Source organism: Lynx canadensis, chromosome C2, assembly GCF_007474595.2.
Source record: "Lynx canadensis isolate LIC74 chromosome C2, mLynCan4.pri.v2, whole genome shotgun sequence".
NCBI classification, from domain to species: domain Eukaryota; kingdom Metazoa; phylum Chordata; class Mammalia; order Carnivora; family Felidae; genus Lynx; species Lynx canadensis.
In genome coordinates this window covers 9,172,074-9,186,034 of record NC_044311.2, presented here as the reverse complement: position 1 = coordinate 9,186,034, position 13,961 = coordinate 9,172,074, and the positions used below count along the sequence as shown (strand labels likewise).

At 40.5% G+C, this 13,961-nt stretch overlaps 1 protein-coding gene across 1 annotated transcript in view; it reads left to right on the top strand.

Moving 5' to 3' along the window:
- ULK4 (unc-51 like kinase 4) overlaps positions 1 to 13,961 on the top strand; it is a 572,731-nt gene that overhangs the window by 145,558 nt on the left and 413,212 nt on the right. The window contains 1 exon segment of the mRNA XM_030328370.2: positions 8,491 to 8,618. Coding sequence (XP_030184230.1) covers positions 8,491 to 8,618 — 128 coding nt within the window.

Below are 13,961 nucleotides of genomic sequence, written 5' to 3'. Positions count from 1 at the left end.
ATAAGTAAAAGAAAAGACATCCAAATTAGTAAGGAAGAAATAAAACTTTCACTATTTGCAGTGACATGATACTATATATAGAAAACCCTAAAGACTCCACTAAACAACTCCTGGAACTGATAAATTAATTCAGAAAGGTCATTGGATACAAAATCAATACATAGTCCATAGTCCAGAAAGAGAAATTAAGAAAATTCCATTTTCAGGTGCACCAAAATTAAAATACCTAGGAATAAACTAAGGACTTATACTCTAAACTATAAAACACAAAGAAATGGAAAGACATTTCATGCTCATGAATTAGAAGAATTAATACTGTTAAAATGTCCATGCTACCCAAAGCAATCTACAGATTTAATGCAATATGTATCAAAATACCAACATTTTTCACAGAACTAGAGCAAACAATCCTAAAATTCATATAGAACCACAGAAGACCCCAAAAGCCTAAAGCAATCTTGAAAAAGAAGAACAAAGCTGGAGGTATCACAATCCCAGATTTCAAAATATACTATAAAGCTGTAGTAATCAAAACAGTATGGTACTGGCACGAAAATAGACACACAGATCAATGGAACAGAATGAAGGGTCCAGAAATAAACTTGTGCTTTTATGGTCAATTAATCTACCACAAAGGATGCAAAAAACATACAATGGGGAAAAGACAGTGTCTTCAACAAATAGTGCTGGGAAACTGGATCACTTTTTATTGTTTATTTATTTATTATTTTTTGAAAGAGAGTAGGGGAAGGGCAGAAAGAGAATCCCAACCAGCCTCCACACTGTCGGTGCAGAGCCTGGTGCAGGGCTCAAACCTGTGAGCCATAGATCATGACCTGAGCCGAAATCAGAAGAGTTGAATGCTTAACTGACTGAGCCACCCAGGCACACCCCCCACCCCCCACCCCCATTTTAAAAGTTTAATCTGGACCACTTCCTTACACCATACATGAAAATAAACTCAAAATGGATTAAGGACCTAACTGGGAGACCTGAAACCATAAAATTCCTAGAAGGAAACATAGACAGTCATTTCTATGATGTTGGCCCTAGAAACATTGTTTTATATATGTCTCCTCAGGCAAGGGAAGCAAAATCAAAATAAATTATTGGGACTACACCAAAATCAAAAGCTTTTGCACAGCAAAGCACACCATCAACAAAACAAAAAGGCAGCCTACTGAATGAGAGAAGATATTTGCAAATGACCTATTCAATAAGGGCTTAAAAGCTAAAATATATAAAGAATTTCTACAACTCAACACCAGAAAACCCCCAAATAACCCAAATGAAGAAATGGACAGAGGACCTAAGAAGACACTTTTCCAGAGAAGACCTACAGATGGCTAACTGACCCATGATATGATGGCGCAGCATCACTCAACATCAGGGAAATGGAAGTGAAAACCACAGTGAAATATCTCACACCTGTCCAATGACTAGAATCAAAAAGACAAGAGGTGGGGATGTGAAAAACAACAAAAAAAGGAATCCTCGTGCACTGTTGGTGGGAATGAAAATTGGAGCAGCCACTGTGGAAACCATTTTAGAGGTTCCTCAAAAAAATTGAAAAATAGAACGACCATATGATCTAGCAATTTCAAAATTGGGTATTTACCCAAAGAATATGAATAATTCAAAAGGATAATGCATCTTTGTTTATTGCCACATTATTTACTATAGTCGAGATATGGAAGCAACCCAAACATCCATTGATAGATGAATGGATAAAGATGTCCGTCTCTCTCTCTCTCTCTCTCTCTCTCTCTCTCTCTCTCTCTCTCTCTCTCTCTCTCACACACACACACACACACACACACACACACACACACACACACAAGGATTGCTTAGCCATTAAAAGGAATGAGATCTTGCCATTTGCAGCAACATGGATGGGCCTTAGCAGGTATAATGCTAAGCAAAATAAGTCAGAGAAAGACAAATACTATATGATTTCACTCACGTGGAATTTAAGAAAACAAGTGAAACAAGAGACAAAAGATACTTTCTTAAAGTTTATTCATTTTAAGAGGGACAGAGTGAGTGGGGGAGGGGCAGAGAGAGAGAAGGGGAGAGAGTATCCCAAGCAGGCTGCACACTGTTAGACCGGAGCCTGATGTGGCTTGAACTCACAAACTGTGAGATCATGACCTGAGCCAAAATGAAGAGTTGAATACTTAACCGATTGAGCCACCCAGGTGCCCTGAAACAAAAGATGGTTTTAAATGCAGAGAACAAATTGGTGGTTGCTCGAGAGGAGGTGAGTGGGGGGATGGGTGAAATCTAAAAAAAATTTTTTTAAATTTTATGGGTTATATTAAGGTTTTCTTTGTGACCTTTTATATGGTCATTTTAAAGGAACATTTTGTGTGTGTTTAAGAAAAGGTACATTTTCTGTTATCTAAGTATAAAGTTTGATATATACCCATAACATCTAATTTGTTGTTTATGTTATTTAGTCTTTTATATCCTTACTTATTTTTCTTCTCTTGACAGTCTTGGACTGAGAGTGGTGTGATAGTCTATTGCTCCTTACATCTTCTATAGTTTCCACTGTATAGAAGTGGTTGCTATGCTATTTTTTTTTAATCTTTATTTTTTTGAGAGTGTGAACAGGGCAAGGGCAGAGAGAGAGAGAGAGAGAGAGAGAGAGAATCCAAAAAAAAAGCTCCAGGCTCCCAAGCTGTCAACACAGAGCCCGACACAGGGCTAGATCCCACCAACCTTGAGACCATGACCTGAGCCGAAGTTGGACGCTTAACTGACTGAGCCACCCAGGTGCCCCAGTGCTATTTATTTAAGGCATAGCATTCATTGCTGTATTCATTACTGTTAAGTGTTTGTTTTGAATGGTGGCCTTTAGCATTAAAGATGTTCCTTGTCTTGTTTACTTCTTTTTGGCCTAAATTCTGCCTTGTATAGGAGGAAGAATCATTATGTAACTCTTTGTATATTAGGTACACAAACACCATTCCTGCTTTGTATTCTTGTTGAGTTTGCCTAGTGTATGTATGTGTGTGTGTGTGTGTATATATGTATGTATATATATATATCACGAGGTATCTACATCTGTATTATATTCTCTCTGTGTTATATTTATCACTTTTATCACTTCTAACATTTATGTACAGTGTCAATCACCTTTTGGAATACAATTCTGTGAGAATTAATATATGCTTAGACCCTGTTGTTACTACCACAAGAAGGACACAGAACGATTACAGCATCCCAAAGGATGACACTTTGCTGCTCGCTTTTTAGGAAGACCACTTCCCATCCCAATCCCTGGCAATTACTGATGTCTTCTCTGCTCCAGAGGTTTACTTGTCCTAAAGTGTTATGTAAATGGAACTATACTGTATGTAATCTTTGAGACTTGGTTTTTTTTTTTTTTTTTTTTTTTTTTTTTTAAATTTTTTTTCAACGTTTTTTTTTTTTTGGGACAGAGAGAGACAGAGCATGAACGGGGGAGGGGCAGAGAGAGAGGGAGACACAGAATCGGAAACAGGCTCCAGGCTCTGAGCCATCAGCCCAGAGCCCGACGCGGGGCTCGAACTCGCGCACCGTGAGATCGTGACCTGGCTGAAGTCGGACGCTTAACCGACTGCGCCACCCAGGCGCCCCTGAGACTTGGTTTTTTAAATGTAGTTGAGATTCATCCATGTTGTGCATATCAATAGTTTATTTTTTTTTTTATTGCTGGGTAATATTCCATTATCTAGATATACCACAGTTTATCCACATACCCATTCAAGGACAGATGGCTTGTTTCCATTTTTTGACTATTAAGAAAACTCTTGTTGTCAACTTTGTGTGTAGGTTTTTCTGTGAACATATATTTTTATTCAACTAGAGTAATACTTAGAAGTGGAATGCTATATTATATATGGTAGGTGGGCGTTTAACAGTTTTTTATCAAAGTGCCAAGCTATTTTCTTTTTTATTAAAAAAAATTTTTTTTTTTAATGTTTGTTTATTTTTGAGAGAGACAGAGACAGAATGCGAGTGGGTTAGGGGCAGAGAGAGAGGGAGACACAGAATCTGAAGCAGGCTCCAGGCTCTGAGCTGTCAGCACAGAGCGTGATGCGGGGCTCGAATTCACGAGCTGTGAGATCGTGACCTGAGCCAAAGTCGGACGCTCAACCGACTGAGCCACCCAGGCGCCCCGAGTGCCAAGCTATTTTCTAGGGTGACTGTACCATTTTGCAGTCCTATCAGCAATGTATATAGAATTCTAGTTGCCCAACAACCTAGTCATTTTTCATTTGGTCATTCTAATAATTGCCGAGTGTCTCATTGTGATCTTAATTTGCATTATTGTAACGGACATTAAGCATCCTCTTGTATTTATTTGAATATCTGCATAGGTTCTTTGGTGAAATGTCTGTTTAAATATTTTGCCCATTAAAAATGTTTTTGCTTAATATTGAGTTTTGAGAGTTCTTCGTATATTCTGGTTACAAATATTTTATGCCAGTATCTGGCTTGTCTTTTCTTACAGGGTCTTCCACAGAGGAGAGGTTTTAATATTCATGAAGTTCAGTTTATCAGTTAGTTCTTTTATGGTTTGTGCTTTTGGTGTCATATCTGAAAACTCTTCCTAGCCTAAGGTCATGGAGATTTTCTGGTTTGTTTTCTTTTAAGAATTTTATAGTTTTACACTTTTTATGCAGCGTATGACTTATTTTGTATGATCGTCATTTTTGTATATATGGTGCACGGAATGGATTGCAGTATTTTTTTTTTTTTTTGCATGTAGCTATCCAGTTATTCCAGTACTATTTATTGAAAGAACTGTCCTTTTAAAAAATATATTTTTTAAAATGCATATTTATTTTTGAGACAGAGCGGGAGGTGGGGGGGGAGGGGCAGAGAGAGAGGGAGACACAGAATCCGAAGCAGGCTCCAGTCTCCAAGCTGTCAGCTCAGAGCCCGACGCGGGGCTTGAACGCACGAACTGAGATCATGACCTGAGCTGAAGTCAGAGGCTTAACCAACTGAGCCACCCAAGTGCCCCTGAAAAGACTGTCCTTTACCCAAAATTCCCTTTTCACCTTTTTTTTTTTTTAGTCCATGAAATTTGTGCTTTATTAGACAGTAGTGAGTCTGAAAGTAACACAAGGCAAAAAACTGCATTCTTTTAGTTACAGTTGGACAATTTGCAACATTTTAAAGGAGATGGAAAATGCCTATTTTGACAAGGCTTAGTAATTCATTCCATTGAAGTTCCATTGATGTCAGTGGCACTGTTATTTTGTACATGATAAGATACAGAATGTAAACATTTTGTACAAAATAGGATATTTTTAAAGGGTGCTGTGATAGTCCTACAGTTGGCCAGCCTATTTCCTTTCTGAAGAAAACCACAAAGTCATTTTAAATGTTTCTAGATTAAGAACTTTTCTATCTCCAGATCTCTAAAATTAGGACTGAAACCAATAATAAAGTCCAATCTCTTGCTTTGAGACTCATCCAGGATAAACTCAGACTGATTCATTTTGTTGTAAGCAAGACACAGCAAATTCAGAAGCCAATATGAAGTGCCTTACTTATTTAAAAAAAAAAAAAAACTTATTAATGTTTATATTTGAGAGAGACAGAGCTTGAGCAGGGGAGGGACAGAGAGAGAGGGAGACCCAGAATCCGAAGCAGGCTCCAGGCTCCAAGCTGTCAGCACAGAGTCTGATGTGGGGCTCGAATTCACGGGCCGTGAGATCATGACCTGAGCCGAAGTCAGATGCCCAACTGACTGAGCCACCCAGGCACCCCATAGAGTATAAAACTGTAATAACAAATATTTTCAATGATAAAGGCTTCTAATTTTTTTTTTCAACGTTTATTTATTTTTGGGACAGAGAGAGACAGAGCATGAACGGGGGAGGGGCAGAGAGAGAGGGAGATACAGAATCGGAACCAGGCTCCAGGCTCTGAGCCATCAGCCCAGAGCCTGACGCGGGGCTCGAACTCACGGATCGCGAGATCGTGACCTGGCTGAAGTTGGACGCTTAACCGACTGCGCCACCCAGGCGTCCCAGTGATTTTTTAATTTATACTTTTGATGTATTGTTGGACTCAACTTGTTGATATTTGTAGAGGATTTTTGCCTCTATTCCTGAGGTATATTGTCTGTACTTGTTTTCTTGTATAATTAACTGTTTGGAACTTTTTCATGTCTATAAATGCTTGTATAAGTATGTAAGTGTGTATGTGTGTAAGTAGTTAGATACACGCATCTAATGTATTTATCTCCTGTAGCCTCTTCTAGATCTTTTCATCCTTTTTTGCTATTTTTTAAATATTATATTCATTTGGAGTTTGTTTTCAAGTCTGACATTCGGCCCTGCCTGACACATACATGCACTCATTCTGTTAATTTTGGTTAGCTCAACATTCAGCAGAATGTTATTATATCACTTTTAAATTTCAGATTGCATTCCCATACATTGGGTATTCTGTCCATTTTTTTCTCCTTAAGGAGATCTCTCCTGGAGTCTTCTGACCAACTCCAATATGGGTAGGGTGCTCTCTGTGCCCATTTATAGCTATCACCCTGGAAATCATCTGGAGATTCCCTTTGCCTCTTCCCTATGTTCAATATACTCTTTTCTTGGTTTATTTCCCTAGGGTGAGTGTTGGGGGTTATATAGAGGGATGGTGGTATATTAAGTGATTTGGGGAAGGTAATAAAAAACCAGATCATGAAGAGCCTTGTATGCCATGATAAGGAATTTTGGCTTCATCTTAGGAGTTGCAGGAACTATGGAGAATATTTTATAGGTGAATAATGTACTCATATTTGCTGTGGGAGAAGATCACTGTGGCTAAGATTTCCAGGATAGATGGAAGAAAGCAAAGTGAGATAAAACATGTTCTAGTAATCGAAAAATATGGTGTATTGCAATATAAGGCAACATCAATGGGGGTATCATTCTCATAGTAACAGGGGATCAATTGTACATGGGAGGAATGAGGAGTCAAGGAAGATGCTCAGGTTTTTCAAGCATGGTCTTGAGCTGATGATCCTCAGAGGGGGAGAATCATGTTTAGGGTAGGTTCTGAGCTTAGTTTTGGATGTGGAGTTCAAAGGATTGCAATATACCCTTCATCACATTCAGAAAATGTTAGCATTTTACCATGTTTGCTTTATAGTTCCTCTTTTTGTCTTTCACCTTGTGCGTGCAAGTACATGTGTGACCAGTTTGAGACGAGGTTGCAGACCTGATGCTCCTTTACTTGTAATCAGTTTACTGAATATTCCCTAAAATCAGGCAATGAATTTAAAAAGTTAACATTTATTTAACATTAACTCATCTACATGACTTTTTCAGATGTCACAATCATCCCAGTTGTGTTCTTTGATGTGAAACAAAATTGCCAGATCTTGAATTGCAGTCAGTTATCATGTCTTTGAAGTCTTCTGTAATTGGGACAGTTTTTCAGTCTAAGACTAGTGGATCTTTGAGTGGTTTTGGAATTACGTGTTTGTGTGGGGGGTGGAAACAGATGACTCAAAGATTCCTTGGTGTTTATGGTTTTATTTAACCCAGGTGATGACTTAGCTTGATTATTTGGTTCAGGAATTAGGTGAGATTCATGCATAGATATAGATACGTAGGTATATCTCCATCCTTAAATAAAAGCATATGCCTGGCTGTAAATTCTTCTTGTTTGGCAATGCAGCACCCAATGTAAAAGGACAGTGGCATAGCAAAAGAGCTGCTTACATTTACCTTGGACGTAATGGTGTTACTGCTAGGTGCTTACTTCTCCTAAAGACTGTTGGGAACTTTCACTCTTGCTCTGTGTGGCCATCTTGCTAATAATTCTGTGTTCCTGCCTGCTTATATTCATTAACTCTGTGTGTGTGCCTGCATTTCCTTTTTGCCTGTCATTAGGCACCTGAAACAAAGTGAAAATAATGCTAATGTTAGTATTTATCCCTCTGTGTTGTCTTATGCCTTTTGTTAAAGAATGTTATAGGAGTACAGGTTTTTCTTTTGTGTCCTGTATTGGGTATTTTATGTCTGTAGGACTTCAGGTATGTAGACTAAATGTGTAGACTAGAGATGTGCTTTCTGTACACGCAGGTTTGTGCAGAGGTTCATGGGTACATGCAGTTGTGACTTCCAGTTCTCATTACTTATTGCCACCCTTACTGTTGGGTGGTTGGTTGATAAAGAGATGGATGGGCTTTGTTGTCCTATTGGCCTTGAATTCAATCCAACTTTGTGAATTGGTTAACTTTTCAAGGTTCATTTTTCTCTTTAGGAGTAATACTGTCACCTTGTTATGGCTACTTTTCAGGTTTAAATGAGATAATACATATTAAAATTTTGGTTAGACCCCCGCCCAAATTAAGAATGCAATAACAATAGTTGAAATTATTTTATTTTCTGCCATCTGTTTATTTATTGTAAACTCTTGACCCTGATAGTTGACTGCTCTATGTATTTCATATTTTCTCACAAAAGATTTTAATATCTTCCACAGGATTTTGTTTCTACAGTTATCCGTTTACTTGACAGCCCATCAACTTCGATTAGAGCAAAAGCCTTCCTCGTTCTTTTATATGTTTTGATTCATAACCATGAGATGCTGCTGCTCGGCTGCCAAGCAAGGTATGATTTTCTCTGATGGTTTCAATTTGGAGCTTGTTTTACTTATTTATTTTTATTTACTTTTTCATTTATATCCAAGGTAGCACGTAGTGCAATAATTTCAGGAATAGAATCCAGTGATTCATCCTCTACACATAATTCCCAGTGCTCATCCCAGTGAGTGTCTTCCTTAATGCCGCTTGCCCCTTTAGCCCATCCTCACACCCATGACCCCTCCAGTAACCCTCAGTATGTTCTCTATATTCACGAGTCTCTTGTGTTTTGTCCCGCTCCCTGTTTTTATATTATTTTTGCTCCCCTTCCCTTCTGTTCATCTGTTTTGTATCTTAAATTCCACATATGAGTGAAGTCATATGGTATTTGTCTTTCTCTAATTTCGCTTAGCAGAATACACTCTAGTTCCATCCATGTTGTTGCAAATGGCAAGACTTCATTCTTTTGGTTGCCAAGTAATAGTCCATTTTGTGTGTGTGTGCATGTGTGTGTGTGGTGTATATGTATATATAGTGATTGCCAAGTAATACTCCATTATGAGTGTGTGTGTGTGTGTGTATGTATATGTATATTTATACATAAAACTTCTTTTTTTAAAAAATTTTTGTTTTCAACGTTTATTTATTTTTGGGACAGAGAGAGACAGAGCATGAACGGGGGAGGGGCAGAGAGAGAGGGAGACACAGAATCGGAAACAGGCTCCAGGCTCCGAGCCATCAGCCCAGAGCCCGACGCGGGGCTCGAACTCACGGACCGCGAGATCGTGACCTGGCTGAAGTCGGACGCTTAACCGACTGCGCCACCCAGGCGCCCCTAATTTTTTAATTTTAGAGAGAGCGTCTACTTGATGCTTACAAAGCTGTAATCAAGACAGTATGGTACTGGCACAGAGACCCACAAACAGATGGCCAACTAATCTTTGACAAAGCAGGAAAGAATATCCAAAGGAGGGGCGCCTGGGTGGCGCAGTCGGTTAAGCGTCCGACTTCACCCAAGCTTTGAAATCTACTGTATTTCTGCAGAGCATCTACTACAGAATGAACAGGTAACCATGAAGTTAAAGAGGAAATAAAAAGTTCATGGAAGCCAATGAAAATGATAACATGATAGTCCTAAATCTCTGGGATGCAGCATAAGCAGTCATAAGAGGGAAGTATATAGCAATCCAGGCCTTGGTAAAGAAGGAAGAAAGGTCTCAGATACACAACCTAACCTTACACCTTAAGCAGCTGGAAAAATAATAGCAAATAAAACCCCAAACCAGCAGAAGACAGGAAATAATAAAGATTAGAGCAGAAATCATCAATGCTGTTGAAATAAAAAAACAATAGTAGAACAGATCAATGAAACCACGAGCTGGTTCTTTGAAAGAATTAACAAAATTGATAAATCCCTAGCCAGTTTGATCAAAAAGAAAAAAGGAAAGGACCCAAATAAGTAAAATCAAGAATGAAAGAAGAGAATCACAACCAACACTGCAGAAATACAAATAATAATAAGAGAATATTATGAGCAATTATATGCCAATAAATTGGGCAATCTGGAAGAAATAGATAAATTCCTGGAAACATATAAACTACCAAAACGGAAACAGGAAGAAATAGAAAATTGGAACAGACCCATAACCAGTAAATAAATTGAATTAGTAATCAAAAATCTCCCAAAAAGCTAGAGTCCAAGGCCAGATGGCTTTCCAGGGGAATTCTACCAAACATTTAAAGAAGAGTTAACACCTATTCTCTTGAATTGTTCCAAAAAATAGAAGTGGAAGGAATACTTCCAAACTCATTCTTTGAGGCCAGCATTACCTTGATTCCAAGACCAGACAAAGACCCCACTAAAAAGGAGAACTAGAGACCAGTTTCCCTGATGAACAGGGACGCAGAAATCCTCAAAAAGATACTAGCCAACCAGATCCAACAATATATTAGAAGAATTATTTACCACGATCAGGTGGGATTTATTAGTTTTAGTCGTAGTATTTCTTGGCCTCTATATACTTGATATTGAATTTTTTTTCCCCTAGACTTTTCTAAGGGTTTAATTTTTCACTTAACACCATCATCTGGGAAACACCAACGATGCAGAGAAGACCTGTGGAACTGAAGCTGGTTGGTGGGAAATACCTGGAGTTTCCTAGATGTGAGGATAATCCAAGGCAGGGTGTTGAAGTTGGTTCTTGTTTGCATCTTTGAGAGGCATTCTTGACTGGTGGTTTGGTCATTTTTCATTTTTGTAAGATTCAGGAATGAGCCACTGAAGCCCAGACAGTCTACAGAAGTGGAGCAGGAGGTAGAGTCAGGAGGATTTCTGGAGTGGTCCTTTGCTGGGCAGATCCTCAGTCTCCCGGTGTTCCACTTCCTTCCTCTAAAAGGAGAAGTTGTCCTGATGCTCCTGGGATTCCCTTCATGCTCTGATGCTTCCTGATTAACATCTTCTGGACTAGTTCATGCTCCATTACACCTCAGAGGAACCTTGAATACATATGGATTTTTGAAGAATACCATATGGAATGTCTGTTTCTGGATCTAGCTTTCTCCTTATTGTAGAATACTCAGGAGACCCTAGCATTGCTGAGATTGATCTAGATTAGAGATTAGAAAATTTTTTCCTATAGAGATTAACTATGTTAGGATTTATGGGGTAAGATCCAAAATTGTGGCTATTATAGTTGTATTTATGTAACAAGAGAAAACAAATATCCACAATTTTTTTTATTGATGAATATACTTCTATAACGAGAGAAAACAAATATCCACAGATTTTTAAATTGACATAGTAAAGAATATACTAACAAAGGAATATAGCTTTTTTTTTTTTTTTTTTTTTTTTGTAATACAGGTCTACAAATGAGAAGAACACAATTCTTTTTCTGAGGGATAGATAACATTTTGCTTAATTAGGGGTCAAAGTTAGCATCCTCCTCGTCAAATCAGTTGTAAATGTCAACGTTTGCGGTGATTGCAAAATGTGTACGTGAGTGCTGATTGCTAGTGCAATTTTGTGTACCTGATCTTTGAAAATTCCTTTTCCTGTAGATAGATACTTGTAGTCACATACCAATGCTAGTTTATGAGCATGTAATTTTAATTGAGCATCCATCACTTGGAAGGCAAGATTCTTCCTTGGTATTTGCCGTTTAGCATGTCCTTAGGTTGCAGGTTAATCAGGTCTAAGTGGAGGGGATATAGAGGCTCCTACAGAGGCTTCTTTCTTTCTGTGTCTCAGAGATCACTGTCCAGCTTTGTTTCACGTCCAACGTCTTGAAAACCGATGTTCCGTGTATTGTGCCTATTTTGTAGTTGGTTTATTTATTTATTTATTTATTTATTTACATTTATTTATTTTTGAGACAGAGCATGAACAGGGGAGGGGCAGAGAGAGAGGGAGACACAGAATCGGAAACAGGCTCCAGGCTCTGAGCTGTCAGCACAGAGCCCGACCCGGGGCTCGAACTCACGGACCGTGAGATCGTGACCTGAGCCGAAGTCGGACGCTCAAACGACCGAGCCACCCAGGCGCCCCTTGTAGTTGTTTTAAATGGGAGCATGCATCCTTAGTCCACTAGAGCCGAAAGTAGTAGTTGTTCTCGTCTACTTGTAAGGGTCTCTTTCCGCTGGCTTCACTTCCTCTACTCTGTGTGTCTGCCATCATCTTCCCCAGGATAAATAACAACATAGATTCTCAACAGATGTTCTTACATCGTTTCTCGGATTCACAGTCTCATCTCCATAGAGTGACTAGAGAATCTTGTAGACAGTGTGAATCAGCTTTTGTTTCTTCCCTGCTCAGACTCTTCTGATAGTATCCTGTCATCCTGAGATGATAGCCCTGCTCTTTACCGTGGCCTACTCTGCCCTCCTTCCTCTGATCTCTCCCACCTCTTAGCCTGTGTCGTCTTTGACTTTCCTTGGCTCTCACTCCATTCCAGTTACGTGGTGTTTCTTGTTGCTTTTTTTTTTTTTTTTAAATTTTTTTTTCAACGTTTATTTTATTTTTGGGACAGAGAGAGACAGAGCATGAACGGGGGAGGGGCAGAGAGAGAGGGAGACACAGAATCGGAAACAGGCTCCAGGCTCTGAGCCATCAGCCCAGAGCCCGACGCGGGGCTCGAAATCACGGACCGCGAGATCGTGACCTGGCTGAAGTCGGACGCTTAACCGACTGCGCCACCCAGGCGCCCCTCTTGTTGCTTTTTGAACACAGTAAGCCTACTGTACTCACTGCAGGGCCTTTCCCTGGTGCTGTTCCTTGTGCCCATAATGCTCTTCCCCCAGATGTTTTCATGGCTGGCTTCCTCTGATCATTCAGCCTTCTGGTCACTTTAAGAATCTCTTCTGACAGCAACTCTGATCGCTCTGTCTCAAATACTCTTAACCCCAACCGCAGAAACTCTAACTGGAAGCGACTAGACCATTCAGACCGTCATAGCCAGGGCGGAACCATTTGGTCCTCTCAGAAAATCGCTGTGATTTCTGTGTGTCTGCTCTCTCTGGAGCAACGGTGAGCAGGATGCGTGTAGAGAAGGAGCCTGGAAGATGAGGCTTAGCTTTGCTGGAGAGGTGAGGACGGGCTCCGTTCTTCCTGTGCTGTGTGGCAGAGATGGCTCGGTATCCTCCAAACCTTGGTGAACAGGAGACCTTGGGGCTTCGGCTTCGGCAGGTGCAAAACACAGACGCCTTCTGTGCGCGGTTGTGGGGGCCAGGCGTGCCTGTTCCCAGGAGATCTGGAGCAGGACTGAATGGGGGCCAATCTGCCCCCGTCGGTGAGGCTGCAGGCCGGTGACGTCATTTCCTCGCTCCTAAAGAGAACAGCTCCCTCTCACCACCTGCTTCCTGGCCACGAGCTGTCCTGCTCAGGTGCCGAGTAGGTGAAGAAGTCTCGAGTAAGCAGATCTGTCAGAGTCCGTTGAGAGAGACACTGTACTTGGAGGAGACAGAGCAAGAACAGGCAGCTCTTACTGGGGCAGAACGAACGGGACAGACGGAATGTCAGCAAACGAGTAATGGAAGCTCTGTGGAGAGGCAGTTTGTGCAAGTGCGGCGGAGGAGCTGAAAGAGCGTGGCCTCTGCTGGGGATGCTTTTCGTGCTTTGAAAGGCAGTGTGAAAGAACAGGCCGGAGCACACAGAGCCGATGGCAGAGACCCGGACGGGTCTGTGAAGACGGTAGGAGAGACCGAGCAGAGTTCCGGGAGACCTCACGTGCCCGCATTGCCAGGGGCAGGAGGGACCCGACGGCGGATTTCTAACTGGAGAGGTGTTAGCAGCCGTCTTCTGCTGGAACGTGCTCTCTTCTGCAGGTGGAGGAAGGAGGAAGTCACAGAACCATAAGGGCAGAGGGAAAGATGG